This window comes from Pyxicephalus adspersus, chromosome 10 (assembly GCF_032062135.1).
Source record: "Pyxicephalus adspersus chromosome 10, UCB_Pads_2.0, whole genome shotgun sequence".
NCBI classification, from domain to species: Eukaryota; Metazoa; Chordata; class Amphibia; order Anura; family Pyxicephalidae; genus Pyxicephalus; species Pyxicephalus adspersus.
This window is the reverse complement of record NC_092867.1, coordinates 52252425-52275061: the sequence shown is the minus strand read 5'-3', so window position 1 is coordinate 52275061 and position 22637 is coordinate 52252425. Positions and strand designations below refer to the sequence as shown.

At 37.7% G+C, this 22637-nt stretch overlaps 1 protein-coding gene across 2 annotated transcripts; it reads right to left on the bottom strand.

Moving 5' to 3' along the window:
• Positions 1-925: 925 nt before the first annotated feature.
• CARNS1 (carnosine synthase 1) lies at positions 926-22020 on the bottom strand. Of its 2 annotated transcripts, none has more exons than XM_072423261.1 (10): positions 21958-22020; positions 10235-10250; positions 8691-8949; positions 7745-7834; positions 6116-6579; positions 5823-6027; positions 5079-5164; positions 4616-4847; positions 3741-4024; positions 926-3353 (listed from the first exon to the last, which is right to left on the bottom strand). In XM_072423261.1, exons 2-10 carry the CDS (start codon positions 10235-10237, stop codon positions 1983-1985), a joined length of 2994 nt encoding a protein of 997 aa, XP_072279362.1. In that variant the 5' UTR covers positions 10238-10250; positions 21958-22020; the 3' UTR covers positions 926-1982. The 2 variants fall into 2 exon arrangements, with proteins under 2 accessions (XP_072279362.1, XP_072279361.1); XM_072423260.1 differs by lacking the exon at positions 21958-22020 and adding an exon at positions 17009-17102.
• Positions 22021-22637: the final 617 nt, after the last annotated feature.

Genomic DNA, 22637 nt, shown 5'->3' with positions numbered 1-22637 from the left:
AAAAAAATCCTATTGTTATTGGCATATTATATATTGATGGGGTTGTATTGAATAATTTAACAACTGCTGAATACTAAAGTACATAAATACAAAATCAATTAGATGAAATAAATGAAAATTTAACCTCACTTTACCATGCTGAGAAGAGTCCAGTGCCTACTAGGATGGTGCTGAGAAGGGAGGAGGAGGAGATGTTATGTAATTCACAGAGAGTTATAGCGCGGGTTTTTCAGTGAATGGTGGCAACTGACATACTGACACTCGTAGGCAGTTGTGGCTTTGTCTCGAGAGAGGTAAATAAGGGCAGCGCGCAGTGTTGTGACTCATTTTGACCCATGCAAGTTCTTGCACAAAGGTTGTGTACCAAGCAAAGGTTGTATACCAAGCAAGATTTTTCATGTCCAAACAGGACTTATACCAAGTTGGACTTATTCCAAAGCGGACTTATACCGGACTTATACCGAGGTACCACTGTATTTGTGTATCCACTTTGCTGTCCAAGTAGGAAGTTCACCAGTTTCAAATCGGTAAATAGGAACAGGTATCATACACTAAAATATCTGTATTTATTTTACAGTAGCACAGACATTTCACTGTACCACTGTTCTTTGGTAAATAGGAACATAGGTAACATATATGGAGCATTGGTGTTCATGATATCAAAGCTTTTGTAAGACCATTTTGATATTTTCATATTCTTCTTTAGGTTTTGTTGAGTGACCAATTGGAATTGATGCATAGCAGTTGTCATTATGCAGTAAAATAGATTTCAAACTTCGAGTGGAACAGTCTATGAGAAGCAGCCAGTCTTCTGCTTGGTATTCTTGTACGCCCATTACCTTTTCAGTATAGGTCTACTGTAACTGCATATCATGCACAATACATACAAATCTCTATGAGATGTCCAACAAAAAACAACCAAGCATTCCTAATTAGGAACAGGAATTTTATTTATTTTGATTATACAAAGGCAAATCAGAAGAGTCTACCCAATGGCTATACAATAATTCAACAAAATGTTAATAAAATGACTAACAATCCTTCCAACACTGACAGTTACAGATTTGGTTCAAATGATATTAAATATAGGCTGTTATTTAAAGGAGATGTGAAGTTTATGAAAAATTTCCAGTAGACATACAATAAACAGCAGAGATCCCCGTGTTGTTTACAGTACTTAGTGCAATACAAGAAAATAACCTACTTATATTTTTACTGACATGTTGATGTGCTCATTCTCAATGGGACAAAGAACGCCCCTGTTTTTTCCAGTACTTGTCCTTTATTACATGTACTGTGGGTAAGGTGCATTTGTTTTCTGTTTTATGTTCATTGGCCAGCCTTTAAATATTGAATGCACTCTATGATTACAGTTCATTTTTTTTGGTAATCAAAACTAAACAGTTAGGGACAAATGTTCCATATTACTGTGTTGGGAAGAAATTAGGAGTTTCCAATTGAAGAGGGGTTTTCATTTAGGCACACACAATAGGTTTGTGGTCAGTCTTAAAAGTCAGTTGCTGAGCAATTTTTATTGATATGACAACACCAGACTTCAAAATGTTCCCTGTTGTTTCTTTTCATACTTTCTATTGTCATTAGGTTTTCATTGTTACCATCCTTCCCATCACACATTGCTATTTGATTATGAAATTATTAATCTAATTAAAAAAAGGTTATTGTTTAAAGTGAACCTACCATGCATGGGATATTTGAAATTGATTTAGAAGTTGCTTTTTTATAGCACTGCACATGTATAAATCATCATTCATTCATTTTTACATCTGTTCAATTTATTATATCAAATAATCATCTATATTTACATTTCTTGCAAAAGGAAAACAGCTACGGTCAAATTGCCCTCACAAGGAAAGATGGAAACAACATTTGTGTTTTTGATAAATGGTTTGTTACTTTTTAAAATGCAGTATGGTATGAAAATATTAGAAATAGTACATAAAGCAGTCAAATTATTGTATTTCTCATTGAAACTCCCCAGTTAAATAAGAAACTGGGTAGTCTTGTTTGTCAAACCCAAGCACTGAGCAAACCCCAAGAAGTCTCTGCCTAGCTTCTTTCTGACTTTTGCCCTCACAAGCCACATTGCAAAAAGGTTCCTGATCAGGTCCACGCACTGAACTTCCCTCAAGGCGATTGAAGCGGATGTGGCCAGCATTATGAAGCTCTACCAACCTCTGTGGATTTGCTATGCTGTTAAATGCTTCCTCGTGAGATTCACCTGTACACATAAGCCCAACAAGCACTGAAGACTCTAGGGCACCTTTTTCAGGCAATGCTGGTTCAATGCCACATGACAACGCCAGAGCTACAAGCACTAGGTCAGTGCCATAGATATGGCGAATCCAGTCACGTAAATAAAACCCACCCATGCGAGGATTAATCTCTAACAACCTTGGACCAGATTCAGTCAGTTTGAGTTCCACATTGAAAACCCCAGGATAAAGGTTCAGTGCCTGGCAACTGCGTAAAGCAGCCTGAACTAACTGACAGCGCCTTTCTTGGCTGAGACGGGAGGGAAGCGCTGCTGCTGTTTCCGTAAAACCTGGGAGAAGGGTTGGCCCATTATCGGATACATATGCAGCCAAAAGACGACCATTAGGACCTAAAACCAGATCCACATCATGCTCAGTGCCAGTAATATACTCAGCCAAAAGAGGTGGGGGTATAGCTTCAACAGTATCCCTGGCAGCTAAGTCTTGGTCTGGACTGGTTTCTCCATTCTCTACTACTGCCTCAAGTATTTCTTGTCCCATACTTAACCCAACATCACCATTACGGAGTTTACTATCATCTACTCCAAGATATGTTTTGTTTTTTGTTTTACAGGTTTCAGGATCTACTCCCATTTTCCTAACTAGTTTCCTACACTCTTCTGCATCCTGCACTAAACGTACTCCAACAGCACCTGCCCCCGATTCTGGTTTAATAACCAAAGGATAAGAAAGAATAGATTCTGCAATTTCTATTCCACCAGTTCCAGGACCCAGAGGAAAACAGGGCACAGCAAATGCCTTAGCATATGGATATGGTGGTGCTTGAGAGGCCATATTGAGGAGACATAATTGTGTCTGTGTCTTGCGCTTTGCAAGTCTCACTGCCTTTGGAGGAGGACCAGGAAGACCTAGTAAGCGACTTAATATAGCGGCAAGGATAGTACACTCATCCCAGAATGCCATACAACCAGAAAAATGTAGGCCTTTCTCCTTGACAATGGCCAAGATATTTTGAGCATGTTCTTCATCTTCACAAGAGCGGTCATCATAGTTGTAGTGGATAAATGAGGCCACAAGAGAAAAGGCAAAGTGGTTTGGATTTGACTCCACCAAATGTATCTGAATGGAACAGATGTGGAAAAAAAAGGTGATAGGTTTATAAGAACACCATTAAAACATCCAAAACAATCAGTATATCATTGCATACAGTATATCATATATGCATACCAATTTCTGATGGGTGGCACTATTGATACCACATGAAAAAAGGGATCTATTTATAAAGAAGTGAATCTGAAATTCCCTGAAACAATTACTGGTGAAGAATCTTCAGGTCTATGTGTTTTATGACAGTATTTGATTGTCCACGAAGGAATGTTTCAGGGAAAGTCAGATTCATTAGCTTATAAATAGACCCCAACCTGTATGGATGTGTCTTAAATCATTAAATACTGTAGCATTCTGTTCCTTTTGTCTTTATTAACACAGTAACATGCCTTTACTCACCTTTATTCCATAGTCACGAGCTGCTTGCCAGATAAATTTTTTACTAATGCCACCAGCACCAATCACCAGGACCTCTTTCCCTTCCATCATATAAGTCATGGAACGTCTCAGCATGGTCTCCAATAAAAGACTTGATGCAGAGCTGACCGTGATGGGTTTGGCTGCAGCCAAGCTTCCCAAAATACACTCATGTATTCCACAGCTTTCAAGGCAGAGGGCAGTAGTCACACCCAGAACTACCGGGGTCACCATGTAGTCAATGCAAGTAAGCAGAAGATCAACACCTAGAAGTCAAATAATGAGATAATCATACTTTTATTCTGTAGGTAAGCAAAATCTGTCCAACAGGTACACAGAAGTTTATTTTGTTTCTTGCATGTCCCCATTGATTAAAAGATAGTTTTCTCAAGACAACTAAACATATAAGACCAGTTTAGCATTTAAAGTGTTGGTCGTAGTGGTATTAAGATGTATTAGCTCCGATCAGAAAGTGTACAGTCTGCCATTGTCTCTGAATTAAACAAGAACAGTATCATCATGTTATCAGTGGCCTGATTGACTGATCAGTGTCCTTCAATGGGTATTGCATATTATCTGAGCCATTTAAAATTTTACCAACACAGTTTAGTTACATGTTGAGTTTAGGAAAAAGTGTTGGTAATTACAATAAACCTGACTTATTGTACCGTAAGTGTGATTAAAGGAAAATCTGTGTTCAGAGAAAACTGATGAAGTGGTTTGCACAAGCAGATTGGTCTACCATCAAACACATTTATAAATAAAGCCTTCAGTTTTCATCAGTGTAAAAGCTTCTCATTTTATTATACTTATTTATCAATGGTTTTTGTTTATCTAGGAACTTTAGTAGTGCTTACCCAGTACATCAGTTTGTGCCTTATTCCCCCCTCTCAGTTTTGGGCTGAGCTTTTGCTCTTCCTCTATTATTACTTTCATGACCCTTTCTGAGGTCACTTTGAGTTGGGACCAAATATTGTTCTTCTGTCCCTCGTCTTGTATTCCCCATAAATCAAGGACTGTGTCCAATGACTGCAGAAGAGCCGATCGATGGCAGAGAGGTTTCTCTGCCCGGCCCACGGAACATACCACCTGCAATGGAAGCATCAAACCCCTTCTCAAAAACAGTAGATATAAAATAAACATCCCATAATTAAACAATCACTGATTAGCCAAAATACACTATTTGTTCATGAAACATTTGACATAGCGATGATCCATTATGAGAAAATCTAAAAAAATCGTGTCTTCAGGGGCTCAGGATAAGGGTTTGTAGATTGGAGGGGTTACAAGCCCCAGGTGAATGGGGGGCAGCCCCGTTACCTTGCTTAGAATTGGTTGGTCTCCGCGAGATCGGCAGACAACGGCACAGAGACGGATCGCCAGCTCTGGGGGGCGCACGGAGCAGCCTGGGGGGTGGGGCAGAGACAGTAATACAGGAAGAAAGAGGGGGGAGAAGGAAGGGAGGCAGAAGTCGAAGAAAGTGGAGAATGATAGAAGCAAAGATGTACAAGGAAGAGAGAAAGAAAAAAACTGACCCTCCTTCAATACAGAAGCAATATATCTCAAAATAAGAAAAATATTTGGGATAAGAAGAGGTAAGCCTCTTCTCATATTTCTGTGACTCTGCTGTCCTATGCTGGAAAACAAAAATCACCTCTATATCACTAGAAAAGATGTGAAGTCATACCCAGCACAGGAGACAGGCCTTATGATTGAGTTAGGGCCCAGCTAGATACAGAGGAGGTCAAAAAGGACAAGTGTGACAGGGTGTGCAATAAGAAAGGTACATGTTTAATATAGAACATGAAAAAATGCAGATTGAGTATAAAGCAAGAACAGGAAAACAGGAAATTGAGGTAGAGATGAAAGGTGGCAAGAACATTAAAAAAAAAACAACAAATAAAAATAAAATAATAATAATAAGACAAAACAAAGAAAAAGATGGGAAGCAAGAGACAGAAGGAAAGGGGTATCAGGAGAGGATGCTGCAGAGTATCACTCTCGCTTTGCCCCTCCCATAAAGAAGCATACAGATTTTCCCTCCCACTAAGTTCCCATGCTTACGTGGTATACAGGCAGGCGGCTGTGGTGGCTTTAGTCTGCGTGGGGGCACTGTGTGTATAAAACCCTCAAGCAAAACTGATTGGCCCTCTGGATACTCCGATAGAATGTCCAGTACAGCATCAGATACAGGAGTTGGGTCATGGGTAGAATAAAAGGTTGGTGAAGGAGAAATTGTGGGATGAGGCCAACATGTCTTCACCACAACCTAAGATAAAATGAAACAATTTATGGAATCTACTTCAGTAAGCTATATAGCCCTAAAGTCCTAAAATTAGGAGACATGTCTTGCCCACCTTATGATGACCCTTCATCTTCAGTGTAGTTAGAAATTCAGAAATCTCTTGCTGTACCCTTTGTTCTCGGCCCTCCTTCTGACTGAGTTCCACCACTTTTGTGGATTTAGCCTCCCCATTAGGTGGATCCCAAGTGCCTAACTGATGGAAAGAATTAAGAATCAAGGCAGGAGGAAGTGGAATTTCCTTGTGATCTAGCAAAATCCGCACCCCCACTGTATCAGCAAGGAGGTTGTAAAGCTGGGGAGATCCCCCCATTGGGCAGTCCCACTGGTCTCCCAGCAAGAACTGCTCCCCTAACCAGGAAAGGTATGTGACTTTTCGAGGGGGAGAAAAGGTATCCAAGAAGGTACGACCCCCAAAATCAAAAGTTATAGCCTGTTTGATGAAGAGTGGGGGTGGACATGCTGAGGTTGGAGGGCTTGGGCAGAACCATGAAGTAGACAGACAGAGGAATATTTTGCCTGAAAAAAAAAGAAAAATGATTGTTAATGGAAAATCTACTATCATCAATTAGTAAAAAATATGTACTTGGTTATTTTAAGATTTGGTGCAAATATAAACTCATAGCATACACCATTCATTTTGTTACTGAAACCCCTATTCTTGGTTTGATATATTTTAGCTTCCAAAAAGCTAAATTAGAAATAATAAAGTAGTTTTATCGTACAGAGTAAGCAATCCTATATGTTTAAGCACTCATCACAATATATATAATATAACGAATAAGGACACTTTTTCACGTACAGCTTTGCATAGGTTTGTCTACTAACTTCTCTAATTTCTGAAACTCATGTAAGGGGCATACTGAAAATTAGCTACACAAATACCATTTATTTAAAAAATTAAAGGAGAAAGTTGTAAACCTGATTTTGAGGGGGGTCTTTCACAGTAAAGGCCTGATTTTTGTTTCAATAGTTTTTAATGATGTCTTCAATATTATGACATATACACGGCAGGTAGACAGACATTATCCACATAAAGGAGGGAGGGGAAGGTATAGTAACAAGGGGAAACTTAGGAACCACATAATATAACATATGGAAAGCCCAGGTATAACCGTTTGTGTACATATGGCAGGGGAATGTGGAGCAAGGGCCTGATTTATCAAAAACTGAAAAAGATAGACCACTATGGATGAACCTGGGTGATCCACAAAACCTGTGATGAATCAGCTTCAGGATTTAAAACAGCAAATGATTTTAAAAATCCATTCCAGGCTTGCCGGATCACTTAATTTCACCCATGATAGTCTATCTTCTACAGTCTTGGAGAGTTTTAGTAAATCAGGCCCTAAATACACTGCAGAATGGCAACATACTGCCTAAAAAAAATCATGTATACTTATTACCAAACAAGGTCGCACCAAATGTAAAAACTTGTCATCATCTACTCACAAATAATTACAGATTTGCCAAATCTGACAAATGACATAACTTCTAGAGTAGAAAGTAAGGTCTGGAGAACAGGTTGCTCACTTCTGTTTTCTGCTATGTGCTGCATGTCATTTGCATGATCACAATTTTATTTTCTTTGCACAAAAAATCATAATCTTTGTTTTCAGGAAAATAATTTCATCTTTTATTTCTTTTCAGGGTCAAATGAGTTTTCAAGAAGCTATTATCCTACCTGGACACTGTCTCACACCTTCCAGAAGAATAGACATAGCAAAGCTTGGAGCCCCAGCAACACAAATTGTGGCGGTGTCCTCTTTGTGGCCTGAGATGAGGACAACATAATAATATTTGGTGTTATTAGAGTGATATGTGGCATACTTTATTAATATAAATACAATGATATATTGTACTTATGCAAGTGATATGTAACTCACATATAAAATATTGTCAATATGTAATTTTTATTACATAATAAAAACATGAATGCACATTTTTTCACTCATTACAAATGCAGGCTTCTATTCCATTTTAAGAGTGCTTCACAATAGATGTGGAATTTAAACTTTATATTCCTGAAAACCCTAAACACTCTTCTGTTGTTTAGGTTGAAAATCTCCAACAATGACAAAAACTATGTGATTTTTGCCTTCAAGCTAAACCCCAGTTAAATATAAAAGACACAACTGTAAGATCTTTTTATTTGCACATGCAATGCACACAATTTCCAGAGTTAGTTTTATCTGGATGAGACAGAATTATTGTTGTGTTGCTCACTATATATCAATGCAGTACTGTTAGTGAGTATAGCTGCCTTGGTATGTTCCCTATTGGGTTGCTTTTAACTGGGCCAACCTATTAAAATGTCTTCATATTTTGGGCCAAATGGTATGCATTCAATGACAAAATCTGGCATCAATTTATAGTATAAAGTAATAGCTATGTAAAATACATTTATACCCTACTATACTAATATTTTTTCTGCAGCTGTAACTTACAAGGACATTTGAAATATATTGCAGCTCTAGGATTTTTGGTGCTAGAACCCCATATTCATACAAGAAACTACAAACAGTAGGCAATTGTGAATTTTCACCATTTTTGTTCCTCAAATATATGTTGCTAGTTGGGTCATTTTGCCTAATTAAACTGCTGAATATGGTTTTATTAGTATAACATACCTGTGCGGGGTTCTTTGGTCCTGTCTTCTGTCTCTGGTAATCCCGCATTAATCAGAATTCTCTGTAGCTCCTTATATCGCTCAGTGACATTTGGCTGGTGGCTCATAACACTGCTGTCATTCTTCAGGTCTTGCGAATTGACAGATGAGCATTTTTCCCATGGTGGACCATCAGGGGCAACTCCTGGAGCCCACCCCTCATTTATGTCTCCATCCTTAGAGTACATAGGGTGATCCAGTATAAGCTGATCAAGTGACAACTAAAAAGACATAGAGAACAAACATAACAGAAGTAAAATGATAGGAAAGCCTGGCAAATCCAGAAGCCCTATAACCAAAGCAGATAAAACAAGCAACTGGTACTCAACTTTTGGAAGCCTGGTTTATTATCAGTAGAAGCATGATTTATCTGGCTCATTAAAAATATTTGTTGACTGCTAGATTTAACTTCCTGCCTTATTATTTTATTCACTGTCTCTGAGTGTTCTCATGTTTACAGTCTGAAGAAGGAGACGACTGGATCCAATCCATGAGTCACTTGCTGAATTTTATGAAATGTAAAAACAAAATGTTCCCAAATGTATTTAACACTATACTGGTGCTGATTTAAAAAGACCCTCCCAGGTCTCTAAGCAAATAAAAAGGCTAGATTCCACCTAGTGATCTGTGACACCTGTTTCCACCTCTCACTGGGATCCAACTGGAAACACTGGCATCCAACACTCCCAAACATTTTGAACGCCAAAGAGATTCCCAGGGGCTGCAACGTTGGAGAGATTGGAATCACCAGGGAGGCTAGTAAGATAACCCTTCCCTTGCGAGGAACTGGCCCTTTGATTTATTCACGGGCTTGACAAAGTCATTTAAATGGATTACCTAAAGGTTTCCTGTTTGAAAAACAGGACTAAAAAGGCAAAATAAAGTTTTGAAGCAGGCAAAGTATACCTGCATGTAGATTCATTCATCTTAACAAGCAACCTAGAATACTTAAGCTCTGCCCTCTCAAGTGAACCTCCCAATCACTGATGGAACTGGGGCTTAAAATATGTTCAGTATGAAAGCATCTTACATATTATGAACCTAAAGTCTAGTGGTCCCTGAGGTGCTCAGGAAGAACATTCATGCAAATCTTGGTACTTTCTTTTAAATCCTATTTACAGTATCATTATACTCTAAGGCCCTTGGCCAGAAGAATAGTATCATAAAGTAGTAAAACTGGCTTCCACCATGTAAAGCAGGTATAATAAAATAGGTTTATAATACATTGGGAAAACAAGAACATTCAAATGAAGGCAAGCACAAAAACATGCCATGATTAGAAGATATAGCGACCACATGGACATTACAATGACACAAAGACATGAGGTACTTCTGTTATTTCTAAGAAGTATTTATGTAGAAGAAGATGACACAATACCATTAACGGGTAATCAGCTTAAGAGAGAGAGGGCAGATAAAGGAAAGCAAACACAAGCTGACAAGTGTGACAAAGCGTTGGACAAAGTAAGACAGGTGTAGGACGATTAGACATTATACTCTGCTTACCATCACTGTTCTTGTCCTAAAAAACAAACACACAATACTGTTACAGTCACATTACAAAACCTTGTTATTACAGATGAGTCTTTCTAAATCTTCTTCTCTATTATGAAAATAAGACACAAAAAGACTCTTTTTTTACCCTTTCCATTGAATATCTGCTCATCAAGTGGCTTAAATCAAATAACCTATTTTGCTTTTATTAGCTGCTTGTACAATATACTTCTATGAATCACAATGTGCGCTGGAGATAACTGTAATGATCAATTTTTCAAATATATTTATCATCTGTCTACTCCTAATATGATTCCACAGATGACATAGAAAACGTAGGTTTAAGGATTTAATAAATGTTTTGTGTCTATTAACCACTTCTAATTGAACCAAAGCCTATGTTTCCTTTCATATTATTACAGTAAAAGTGTGTAGCCAAAACTATAATTCTTTTTGTATATTTGTATTAAAAGATTAGAAAGAGGAAAGAGTAGAACCCATGATGTTTTTATTTTATCTGTGTACCCTATATATTTATCCTAAAATCATAAAATCCAAATGGGTAGATCTTTTTCTGAAAATTATCTAATAGGGCAATTTATCTTTTTTTGTAGAGATGTTTAATGACTTCCTGATAATTTTCAGGGAAAAGTCAGTGAAAAGTATGATGCAGGCATCAAAAAATTGACTCATTTTTAACAATTTCTGATTGTATCCAATATTTAAAAATTACTTTGGTTATACACACCCCTAATACACTTTTTGCACATTCAACAGATATAAATAACAGTATCAGATTTCAGATATCTTTATACAACTTGAAATCAATAGTCAGGCACTGCCAGGAAAGAGGACCCCAGTCTCATGGCGGGGGCCCACTTTACAGCTTGAATGATTTCCACATATAAAACAGCCCAGGCAGCATAATGGTGCAACACCTAAATAAAAAGTCATGTCACAGTTCTATCAGTTCTATAAACTATATCTAGGTAGAGGGCAGAATTAGGAGCATACCACTTTCTGATTGGAACAAAATGCTTATATTATATGTAGACTGTACAGCACCATGGAGTGTATAACAGGTATACAGGTGTACATTTTAAATGCGGCACTGAAGCTTTACTAAGGAGATTGATAAAAATTACTGTTGTGACATTTACCATGCACTAGGAATGTCACTCAGGAAGAAATTCATGGCAGAGTGACCCTGGTATCCTTTGATTTTCACACATTTAGTTCCACGTCAAAAAACAGTATAAAGTGGGTACAAGGCTAGCACCTCTTGACAACAGTAAAATATAAGCAATATGGCTGTTGGATCAGCAAGGCTATCCCAGGTACCACAGGTTCTTTAAAAATGCTTTCTAGGACCTTGCACTGGATTCACACTAGATGCAAAGATTATATTGCCCCCATTAATAAAAGCATTTGCATAATGGCCTATGTTTAAAGAAGATCTAATATACTGTGAGATTATGTAAACTGCCACTGCTGACGTGGTTCCAGAAAATACTGCCTGCCTGGTTCATGTTTAGATCTTCTGCTTTTAATACTTACATGACCCAATATGTGACGTTTAGTTAATTGGGACTTCAGGCAATCCAGGCAATTATCATTCTTAGAATGAGTTAGGTAATATTTATTGCTTAATAGTTAGGCAATGGTGGCTTTTGAAATCTCTCATTGATTGGTCCCCTTTTAAAATTTGTGCCTCTGAAGATAACTCTAGTGATTGACTGTTGATCTGATCTAAAATTTGAAAGCCCCAATTGATGTCATCCATTCTCATTTAAATGCTTGGCCCCTGGATTAATTTTTGGCACCATGATTGCAGTCTTATCTTTCTTTATATGATATAGTCTCTCAATAGCATTAACACAGCAGTTGATGTTTTCCTGAGTTTGCCCTTAAGGTTGAACTAAACTCACCTCTCCCCCAGGTGGAACTAAAGTCACCGCTACCAACAAATTCCTCCAGCTTCAGGTCTTTGGACAATTTGATTGACCATGCCTGAAAAATGTAACTTATTCATATTCAACAATACCCAGCACTCAGGCCCTTTCTGCAACAAAGAGCTGCCAGCTCGCATTTTCTTGTTGTATTCCGTAGGGTTAATTCTAGTATAGATATGTTATTTTTTTCATGTCCTGTAACAGGTCATTATGTCCATGAAAAGTGGCAGTTACTGCTTAGAAAATGTTGGCTAACGTTTCACTTCTATTTTTTTGTCTCTGACCCACTGATGTAACTGTTTCCCAAAAGAAAGCGTACCAAAACTCAGAATTTTCACTTTACATAAAACGGTACTTTTTTTTAGGTGCAACACCCACCGCCCCCTAATTCTCGGCCGCCTAGGTGGTCGAGAGTGGATGGAAGCGCAAAGCTTCCCATAGGTATCCCGGAAAGCCTGACGTAGGTATCCCGGGAGGCTCTTGGCCGCTCCTTCTGCACATACCCAAACAACTCATGCATGCACAGTAGGAGCCTTTTTGCACAAAAAGAAAATTTTGCCAATCTCATGCATGCCCAGTGAGATCGGCAATTTTTTTTATTCATCCTTCGTCACTCAATCTCGTGCCTTGGTCAGGTGACGTAGGGTGAAGAACCCAGAACAGAAGAAAAAGATGGCGGCCCCTGGAGTGCCGGCTCCGGTATGGATGTCGGGACGATGCGGGACCCAATGCAGGACACCCCCGGAGTGATCGGACTGCCCTGCCGGATTGAAGGTAAGTGTATTTTTTTTTTTTTTTTGAGTTTTGAGTTTAGTTCCTCTTTAAGCTAGAGATGTTTAGTAAATGTTAATCATTACCTCATTAAACATAAAAGTATTGTTTTACACTGCAGTGTTTTCATTTACTAGCAGACTACATCTGTATGTGTGGTGTATATTACATTTATAGTGTGTCTGTGGTCAAGTTGCCAGGGTGCACATCGTGTATCTGTGGGAGGAAGAGAAGAAGAGGAGGGAGGGAAAGCCAGGCTTTTGAAGGGCAACCAGAGTTACATTTAAAAACACAAAATTTCCCATAGGTATCCCGGAAAGCCTGACGTAGGTATCCCGGGAGGCTCTTGGCCGCTCCTTCTGCACATACCCAAACAACTCATGCATGCACAGTAGGAGCCTTTTTGCACAAAGAGAAAATTTTGCCAATCTCATGCATGCCCAGTGAGATCGGCAATTTTTTTTATTCATCCTTCGTCACTCAATCTCGTGCCTTGGTCAGGTGACGTAGGGTGAAGAACCCAGAACAGAAGAAAAAGATGGCGGCCCCTGGAGTGCCGGCTCCGGTATGGATGTCGGGACGATGCGGGACCCAATGCAGGACACCCCCGGAGTGATCGGACTGCCCTGCCGGATTGAAGGTAAGTGTATTTTTTTTTTTTTTTTGAGTTTTGAGTTTAGTTCCTCTTTAAGCTAGAGATGTTTAGTAAATGTTAATCATTACCTCATTAAACATAAAAGTATTGTTTTACACTGCAGTGTTTTCATTTACTAGCAGACTACATCTGTATGTGTGGTGTATATTACATTTATAGTGTGTCTGTGGTCAAGTTGCCAGGGTGCACATCGTGTATCTGTGGGAGGAAGAGAAGAAGAGGAGGGAGGGAAAGCCAGGCTTTTGAAGGGCAACCAGAGTTACATTTAAAAACACAAAATTATATTGTTCCAGCAACATAATTTAAAAGATTAAGAGCTGTGTCTCTATAAATGAATGCTAGGCTAACATATAATCACTAGTTTCGCAAAAAAATAGCAATATAGTTTAGTATCATACTAGGTTATCGATGGTGGGAAGGTGTCCCACCCGACGTGTTTCGCCGGTACCGGGCTTCCTCGCAGGAGCCTTGTGATACCGAATTGCTACTTGTAAGTGATTTGATAGTAAGACCGATATCAATTTGGACGTACTGCTGGCGTTTCCAGATGTCCGAGTGGAGTGAACGGTGTGATAGAAGCTTGAAATGTTTATTCCAGGACCTTCATATGCACAATGGTTCTGACATCTCTGTCTGTCTTAGTAGAAGTAAATGACAGTGATCTAGCAGGGGAAGTAAAAGTGTTGTCTTCTCGTATGGAGTGTTCTAGCTGTGTTATGTGAGTGAGCTGCAGGCAGCCGTCCAAAAGGGGCTCCCCTTAATGCGGTAAAAAGCCCCAGCAATAATACTAAGTCTCCCCCTACTCATGAGGAAGCTTGGTATGGGCGAAACGTGTTGGTTGGGACACCTTACTGCCATCGCTAACGTAGCTTGCTTTCCAATTAGTAGCTGAGTGGGTGTTACATTTGCACTTGAGCTAGGAGTATCTTGTTGACCGTGGCATCAATAGTTAGTAAAAATTGCCATCTGGGATAAAATTGACAAATATCTTAGGAATTTCTGAACAACTTTTCCTATCATCCCATTCTACTGCCTACACTGACCCAACCTAACCCACCACCCACCACTACAGTTCTATACTTGCAGAGATTTACATTGAGGGCTCCTTTGAGGGACAGCTAGTGATATGAGAATGAACTTTGTAAAATGCTGTGTAATTTGTGGGCGCTAGATAGATAGATGCTGGCTAATAATAATATTAAATAATTTGAAGTGCTGAGTACAGTGTATTATTTAAATTTCTCATCTCCAGTCTTTCCCCGTGTTTCTGTCTCTCCTGCCTTTTTTGGCTGTGTTGAGGAATCAGCTCAGTACACTATATTATTATCTTGGGTTCAATATTCATAAAATTGGCAGTAGAATAATGTTAATTGGTGTCACATAACATCTCCTAGTGCAGCATGCAGCTTCAAGACCAACTAAACCTAGAAATGAACAATGCAAATTCCAGTAGCAACCAGGTTGAAAAGCGAATGTAGTCTATATAAGCAAGGAGGTGGGTAGAATAATGTTGTATAATAATGGATGTGCTTACACAAGTCACCATATCTCACTCCCTCTCTTGTCTGGATCCAGCCAGACCATATGACGCATAAAATAAGAAGAACAATTGATACCAGACTATATTTCCCACCATCTCAGCATTACAGAAAAATACATGTGATTACATCAGAAGAGAGGACATGACTGACCCATCTTTTTCTGTTGTTACATTAGGATTAGGCCTTTTTTATAAAGTAGGATTGGTCATGCTTAACACAGCTCTAGCTCTAGTTCAAAAGTTGCTAAACCCTCAGTCTTGAGCAGCTTTAATCCAATCAAATGTTTGTCTTTAACACTGAACAGTCTAATATTGGGTATGCTCAAGACTATCCACAACAGTTGTTCCTATAAAATATAAAAAAAAATGGTATCCTTGTCTCACTTCCAACATGAACTGGTCGTATCTTGTCCTTTAGATGGTGCAATGCAAATAAAAAGGATTTTAATTTCTAACATACAACATAATTCACATACAACTAAATTGTTGTAGTTGTCCAATCCAAGTAAGTGACTAGTATATTTAAAAAAATGCAAAAATGGATTTGCAACATTATCATGGCATATGATAGATGGATTTGGAGTTCATCACTATTTTGCAAAGAAATATAAATTCAATTTAATATCACACCAGCGTTGCAACTACGATGCATGTAATTTAGCACTGTCTGAAACCCTGTGTGTCATAGCAGCATGGTACCGCAATCACAAGTCAGTCCTTAACAGATCTAAATACAGCACATTCAAATGTTTTTAGTTCTTTTTTTTTACAGCACTTTCTGGGTTTTCACGTCTTTTCTCACTGCACTGGTAATAACAGTATAATTATATGACTGATGAAATTCAAATATGACAACAACAGGATTTGAAGAAAAATGATGTTATTCAAAATTACAACAAGAAAAACAACTAAATGCAAATGACCTCTGCAAAGATACTTAATGAAAACCAATTAAGTATGCTGATCTCAGGTTACAATGAGTGTGGCCCGATGTGAACCCATTCCTTCGTTATGTGACCTTCTACTATACAAAAGCTGGCTTGAATGTGTCCCTCCATTTTACTAGCTACAACTCTGCCGCACAAAACTAAAATAAAATGGCACTGAGATCTTATATTGCTATTTAAAGGGGGTGTAACAGCATCACTCACTACAGTTTACAAAATTATAAAAATAACTACAGACTAACATATAACAAATATAAAAAGATATAATCATTTTCTTATTCTTTAAATAAGGGTAAGCAAATTTAGGGCAATCTGTCATTTTTATGTTTTTTTAATCTATTTATTTTTTTGCTTTATTTACTGCAATAAATGTTTCAAAGTTGCCACAAACAACAATAGCAATGAATATTTACAAGTAATACAAATCATCAGAGTCAGGTATACTAATTTTCTATAATTATTTTTTTTCATTACAGAAAAAATAATTCTGGTATTGTATATGCATAAAAACCAAGGAACTCGATCACGTTCAGAGACGCTGAGACTAATGTGTAGATATACAGATAACTTAAAATGAAAAAAAATTGATAAAATAGCACAAGTATGATAAAATAGAACAAGTTCACAAAAACCACTTGAAGTACTTTCAATTGAATAAATCTACAGAAAACCACAAATGCTTTACTGCCAAACTTCAACCAAGTTGGGTACAAAATAACCCATCATTACAATATTTGAAATAACATTGCGAGACTTCTAATCACTTGTTGTTTGAAACAAAATCTATATATGTGTAACAAAATAAGCAGAGGTTAAAATATTCAACATAGACATATTGGAATTAAAAAGTGGATGCGATTTCCCTTTTCATTGCACCAAAGGGGTTAAGGGTATGTATTTACTAGAAAGATCATATCTCACCTCTATGTGTCCTCCCAGAAAGAATGACAGGTAAAGAGGGACCTCACCAGACAGACAAGCACACAGAGAGCTCTGAGGGATTAGGGCGTCTCTTTAAATCCTACTCTCCCCCCTGCCTTCCCCCTCCCTGCTAGGCTTTACTTGAGCTGCTCCCAGCTGTCATTCAGCCAGACCCATATCAGTGGGTCAACACCACAGCAGTGACTGTCAATCACCCTGATGTGATATTGGGAACGTTATCCATTACACCCAGTGCCGTACCCAGTTCTTTCTGCTATTTCTGTACAAAATACACACTCAGCTGTTAGTGAACAAACCAGCATTCATAACCACACTACACATTCTCATACCCATGTATAATATTATTGTACTTCAAGACAGATGTACTGTAATATAAACCTTAAATCAACTGCAGCAGGAGTTACGAACAGATAATCCATAAGCATGTAGTTACAAAATATGCACGTCTTTTGTTAGAAGTTTCAAATGATAAGGTAAACAAAATCCTCTGCTAATAGTAGAAAGTTTATTTAGTAGACAAAGTTTCAAAATAAAAGGTTTGAGATAGAAAAGCAAAAGATTCTCAGAGATTCTCATTGCAGGACTTGATAGCCATATTTCAAGCTTATTTAGAGTAAAATTCTAGACAAATGCCGTTTTTGATGGTCCTATAGAAAAATGATGGTCTTATAGGTAACTCTATTTCCAGGTATTTTGTAACAAAGTGTCAAAAATTGACCAAAAAAAAAAAACGAAACAATCCTCATGTTCATCAACAAGCTATTTTCAGGACCTTAAGAGCAACAATTTGTTCTCAAAACATGTTCTAGTACAATATATTCTAGCAAGCAAACCTGTATTATACATTGAACCTGAACATAGCATATAAGTAGCAAATATTAATCAGAAAACATAAAATTATAATTTTCTTTATCAGGAGGATGTAGGCCCCAGGTTGGGACAAAGTGGCCTACCTTCAACACTGCCTTATGGAGTCAAAGGGCAACTTATATAAGCATCGCTGCCAGAAGAGTAAACAAGGTGGATACAAAATTTTGATGGGATTGCCCAACCCAGGGTTTTCCTGATTAATTAGGCCAACTCATATTAGAAAACCAGATTTAGTGAATAAATATGGTAGATGGGTGACACAAGATGTATCATTGTTTCCGCCATGTTTTCCAGGTGGCACTTGGTTGCCAAAAAAAGACCTGTTAGGGGCAAGGTCGGGCCAAGGGATATGATGAGGCAGATACCCTGTTTCAGCCAAAAGGTAACATAAAGAGAGCACAACTTGCAAGTAATGTTGCTAAAGTCTTGGGGACATGAAAAAGCCAATTTGGTATTGATTTTTTTAGGTCTTTATATTTATTTAAATGATTTCTGCTAAGCTGTAAAATGTACCTAGAGTTCTAATAGAATATAGGAGCAGATGTCCCATAATCATTATTATCAAGTAGGCATGTGGTCAAAAACAGCTGAAACGAAAAAATCCCTAAAAGCAAATTGCAAGGAGACTGTTCATGTATGTTATTTTCTAAATGAGTAATTGTCTCAGACCCTGTCATCTCCCTGTAGTTGTTAGAACTCTCTTATGTCAGAAAGCATAATTCATACCAAGGGTGGTGGTTACACTGACTTTATTACACTCCAAATGAAATACAACAAGTTGGTTTACTCACATGCAGGAATGCAGGTGTTTATCCTAATGGTGTACACATATTTATGGCAGACAAGCATGGTTTAGCAGGTTAGGCAGCTGAGCATGGTGTGGCGAAGTGTAAAATGCCACGACAAATGCCATAAACATGGTACTTCACATCCAGCATGGAGTCATTCATAGAAATGTAAGGCTTTTTTTTTTTGTAGATTGTAATTTATTTTGAAATAAAACATTAGAAAAAGAAGGGGAAAACAGTGTACAACGTAAAGAAACCTTAGTGGGTAACAAGTAAGGCTTATTTTAACAAACTTTCCAACATTTTTACAAACTGTGAATTTATAAATTGTTGGCAACAGGTTTTGGTTGTGTTCACCAATGTAGGACAAGAAAAATGGAATGGAATCTGAATGATATTACATTTGCAAAGGCATTTCATGAATTTTAGATGTCTTAGGCTGAACCAAATTTTCAGTGTTATTTATGGCTGTTTACATTCCAAAAAGGCCTCTGGAACCAAATCCAGCTAGAATAAGGCTGCTCCTAGCTTTCTGTCTGCTTCTACTCTTGCCTGATTTCAAGTGCCTCTGGGTCCCCACCCTTCTATCTATGTACCAATGATAAAAATCATAAAAGAGAGGGTGCCAAGAGTTTTAAAACCATTCTGCTGCTTTGTATATAAGAAGAATCCACATCATAGTTTAGATGACACCAAACTATGTAATGGAATTAAGTCCATACAGGATGTCTATAATCTACAAGCAGACCTGGATGTACTGTTTGATTGGGCAGCCAAGTGGCAAATGACATTTAATATAGATAAATGTAAAGTTATGCACTTGGGGGCTAATAACATGCATGCTTCATACTGTCTAGGGAGAATACATTTGGAGGAGTCAGAAATGGAAAAGGATCTGGGGGTTCTGGTAGATCATAGACCTAATAACAGCGTGCAATGCAAAGCTGTAATATCTAAAGCTAGTAAAGTACTTTCTTGTATTAAAAGAGGAATAAACTGCAGAGATGGAGACATAATCCTGCCCCTGTACAAAGCATTGGTCAGACCACATCTGGAATATGCAGTCCAGAGTGCAGAGAAGTGTAACTAAACTAATAAAAGGAATGGAGGAGCTCAGCTATGAGGAGAGATTAGCTGAACTGAATCTATTCTCTATTGAGAGGAGACGTTTAAGGGGGAATAGGATCACCTTTTATAAGGAAAAATGATCTATATAGAGAACTTTTTTCTCAACTTCTCTATTGAGAAGAGACGTTTAAGGGGGGATAAGATTACCTTTTATAGGGGGATAGGATCACCTTTTATAGCTTTAGGATTTTTTACAAAGAACAAGAGGGCACTCTTTGCGTCTGGAGGAAAATAAGTTAACCCCCCCAGGGGTAAATTACCCTTTTTTGCATGGTAAATCCACCCCGAGTCACACTAGGGATTACCGCTGGGGGGGTTAAACTTCTTTTCCTCCTTTTTTTACTCTGGGTTGCTTAAAACATAAAAAAAACCCACTTACCTTTTTCCGTTGTCTTCACCTGGCATCCTGCTGGTCCCTGCAGCTCCTCTGGACGTGTCTTCTTTCTTCGATCTTCTCCCGGTGTGTGCAGAGAAGATCTCCAAGGTTTCCCGGTAACGTCGGTACATGCGTCGGTGCAGGTGGGAGGAGCGGCAGGAAATTCAAAAAATCTTTGTATTATTATTATTATTATTATTATTATTATTAATAAACAGGATTTATATAGGTCAATACAAAATAACTGTATTGAGTCTGATACAAATATATATATATATATATATGTAACGCTTTTTGCATGGAAATACGAACAGAATTAGACCACTAAGCTTTGGATAAGCTCTTACCATGTAGCTATGCAGTTCTGTTTTCTATAGATTTTAATGGGAGTTCCTAATTAGGAGATCTAAACTTGGAATTAAGGTATGCAATTTTTTTGTATTCAGCCTCTTCTGTAGCAACATGCTTTGTATGTTTGTAGCAAATAAAAATGTTAAAGCCTAACACTAGAGAGATGAAGCTTCCCACTGCAGATAATATCTTCTAAGCCCAGACAAAATTACCTTAATAAAAATATAACTGCCATAATTCTTCTAATGTTTCAGCTAACTATATTTGAACACACCAGTAAAGTTTCATACTTAACATTTCTAAATTTGAATAATGTTTGATAAAAGAACAAAACAAAACATTGCTACAGTCAGTTTAAAAGGGTTATGTATGCTGTATGATGACTTGTTTCATCGAGTTACCTTGCTTCCTGTATGCCTTCACCTCTCTCTTTCTCTCTCACTCATCTCTACACACTAAACAACTGTACAGGTTAAGACCAAATTTATGCTTCAGCCCTACCATAGATAGAATCCTAATTTTACCTCCAATTGGACCTCACTAACTATACCCAGCAACCAGCATTTTAGATATATACAATGGTTTCTTGCTTACTTTACAAATGGTTTTAATGTACTATCCTTACTTTAATATATCAAATGTTCTGCTTATGTCAGAAGTCATGCACTAAAATGCATGCAAAGTCATGCACAGTCATTATCTAAAACCAATTTCCTGGCCAAACTAACAAAACCTAGACCACACATTTTAAGCTAGGAAGACACTGGGGAAGAAGAAAGAAAGATGAGAAATGAGATTTTAGATTACCCCAATGTGATAAATCCATGCTAGACCCTGTATTCTATCCTATACAAAATTAAAAAAAAGCAATAATAAAAAAAAACAAAAAAAAAACAATTAACTAAGCTTAGCACCAACTATTCATATTATTCGGGCCTGATTTAATAAATCTCTCAAAGGCTGGAGAGGATATACTTTCATCAGTAAAGCTGGGTAGTCCAGAAAACCTGGGATAGATTTCTTCTATGTGTTAGCAAACGTTTTCTACACTGTTCACTCTTTCTACAGGTCAGCCTGAATATACTATCTGCAAAGTCAGTGGTGGCACAACACAAAATGATGGTGTCTTGAGAATAACTAAGGAGTTAATTTTAGGTTATAAAGCCCCCAAAGTTCAGCTCAGATCTCACTGTTTCGTTTACAGGTCAAGGTAATATCTCTGTGTAGTACCTTAAGTGTGCCAACCCAAATACATTGCAGACCAGCCTAGTATGGTAGATGGTAATATACTGCATTTCAAAATAGTTAGGGGTCATAATTAAAAAAAGATTGTTAAGTGAATACAAACATACTAAAATTTAGGACTTTGCTATGCTATTCTTACAGACCTACAATAGAAACTGGTAAGTAATTACCTTGTCTTCAGAAAATATGACTTTTGGTCAATATGTCTTTCCTAAAGAATCTTGAATGACTGACTTTTCAGGACAGTTTACAGTAAAACATTAATTTGTCACTCTCAAATCACAAGCCTTGTAATGTGCTCCTTATCTCTGTATCAACTCCAGGAAAAATTTGTGTCCACTCCTACGTGTACCGTACCATGCAATGCCTGTAACAATCTCATAGGCAGCTCATGGCATTTGTGACTCATGCTCAGCTCTTGTTTATTGTGTATAAAAAATATACAAAGAATTTTACATTGTCTTCTGTCCAAATCCTGCACTGATGTCACAATCACAATTTCGCTCATTATACCCTCAGTAGTACACTTGATCTTTTTATAGTATTGTAATAGAAGCAATGCCAAGAAAGGCACAGGATTTCAACAAATGAACATTGTTTTCTGAATTATCATAAAAGAACATTGGGTATTGAAATAATATATAGCATGAATAATGATGAACATAAAAACATTTTGTAATTTAGTTATTCTACAGGCACTTGCAATTATTACATTTAAAACAGAATGGAAGGGCACATTATTAATTCTCAAGCTGAAAACAAAGCATTTGCCCATCAACAAAAACAAAACAGTGCCCTAAACTTTCTGATGATTCACAACAAGACACTTGGTAAGCTCAGGTTGTCATGA